Source organism: Zea mays, chromosome 4 (assembly GCF_902167145.1).
Source record: "Zea mays cultivar B73 chromosome 4, Zm-B73-REFERENCE-NAM-5.0, whole genome shotgun sequence".
NCBI classification, from domain to species: domain Eukaryota; kingdom Viridiplantae; phylum Streptophyta; class Magnoliopsida; order Poales; family Poaceae; genus Zea; species Zea mays.
Window position 1 is genome coordinate 41851890 of NC_050099.1, and position 1682 is coordinate 41853571.

Here is a 1682-nt window from a genome sequence, read left to right on the forward strand (position 1 = left end):
GCAATGACACAGATGAAAGAAAGAAATAAACTATATTGGGTACCATACATGATACATATAGCGTGTGTGAGAGAGAACAAAGTGCCCTCGCATCAACTATCAAAGTAACAGTGGATCATGCCTAATGATGCCTTTTTCATTTTGTAGTGGTTTGCACATTGCAAAAAAAATGTTAACTTCTCTGCAATATATATCTCCCAAGTAAGATTTTGTCTAACATAAAGAAGCTAGTATAGTAGCTGGTTAGGCACCAACCAAGCAAATGTGAAGAAAGTGTAGACACGGCATGCACATGGTGGTCATGGTGGACTGCTCCGCTCCACTTGCGTTGCTGGAGTCAACATGGACAGCCAACAATGGTCACCACCCTATAAAAACCCTATCCCCCTGCACTCCAAACACACAACTCATCACCTTCCTTCCTTTCTATCATCATCGTCCACACAAACACATCCTACTCTTTAGCAAAAAGACATGGCAACCACCAAGAAGGAGAAGGTCATCCTCGTCCTGCTGTTCTCCCTGACGATGCTCCCTCTCAGCACCCTCGGCACCCGCTCCGGCCCGGCGGCCGTGCAGCACCACGGCCACGGCGGCACCACCAAGCACCCCTCGCCTCCTTCACCAGCCACGGCGGCGCTGGTACGCAGCACGTGTAACTCCACGGCGTACTACGACGTGTGCGTGTCCGCGCTGGGCGCCGACCCGTCCAGCGCCACCGCCGACGTCCGCGGGCTCTCGACCATCGCCGTGTCCGCGGCGGCCGCCAACGCCTCGGGCGGCGCCGCCACGGCCGCGGCGCTCGCCAACGGCACCGGCACCGCCGCGTCGTCGTCCAACGCGCAGGCGGCCCCTGCCACGGCCTCCGCCGCCGCGGCGCTGCTCCGCACGTGCGCAGCCAAGTACGGCCAGGCCCGGGACGCGCTGGCCGCCGCCGGGGACTCCATCGCGCAGCAGGACTACGACGTGGCGTCCGTGCACGTGAGCGCCGCCGCCGAGTACCCGCAGGTGTGTAGGGTGCTGTTCCGGCGGCAGAAGCCCGGGCAGTACCCCGCGGAGCTGGCGGCGAGGGAGGAGACGCTCAGGCAGCTCTGCTCCGTCGCGCTCGACATCATCGGGCTCGCCTCCACCAACACCAACTAATAAGCTAGCAGCAGTGGCGTGGCGGCGAGAAAAGAGAGGAAGATTTTATAAAAAAAAAGTAGCACCTTTTTCTTTTTGGTTTAATTACTGTACGTATTATATTAATTAGCAGGGCACATGCACGCAGATGCATATTTAAATTATAAAAAGGTTGGTGTGCCTGCCCAATCACCATTTGAAGAATTATTTGAGCAGCTCATGAGCATGTTGTCGTGGTGCCAGTGCCACAGCAGAGAGCTAGTTCACCATGCACGCACGTCCTTGGTCGATCGTACGCCTCTGCATGCATGGAGATCGACAAACTAGACAAGGATGTGTGCTGTGGCGAGATTGTGCAGGAAAGCAAGGGACAACACAGGATCGAGTAGTCGGCGTTGGTTTCCCAAGTCTAGACCAATCAAATAACATATCGAGTATCAAAATTCATACATTAGACAGACCACTGTTATCAAAATTCATACATTTTGTGGATTAACCTAAAAGTCCAAAAACAATATAGATCATCTTCAATCTCTTGAATAGAGAGAGAGAGAGAGACA

The 1682-nt window shown here is 54.1% G+C and overlaps 1 protein-coding gene across 1 annotated transcript; it reads left to right on the forward strand.

The window, feature by feature from the left end:
• The first annotated feature begins 255 nt into the window (after positions 1-255).
• Positions 256-1326, forward strand: LOC103650834 (pectinesterase inhibitor 28). The gene has a single exon (XM_008676420.4). The coding sequence runs from the start codon at positions 475-477 to the stop codon at positions 1141-1143; it is 669 nt and encodes a 222-aa protein (XP_008674642.1). The 5' UTR covers positions 256-474; the 3' UTR covers positions 1144-1326.
• Positions 1327-1682: the final 356 nt, after the last annotated feature.

Excerpts from the sequence above, each read along its gene's own strand:
- LOC103650834 (XM_008676420.4), top strand. The coding sequence starts at position 475 with ATGGCAACCACCAAGAAGGAGAAGGTCATCCTCGTCCTGCTGTTCTCC.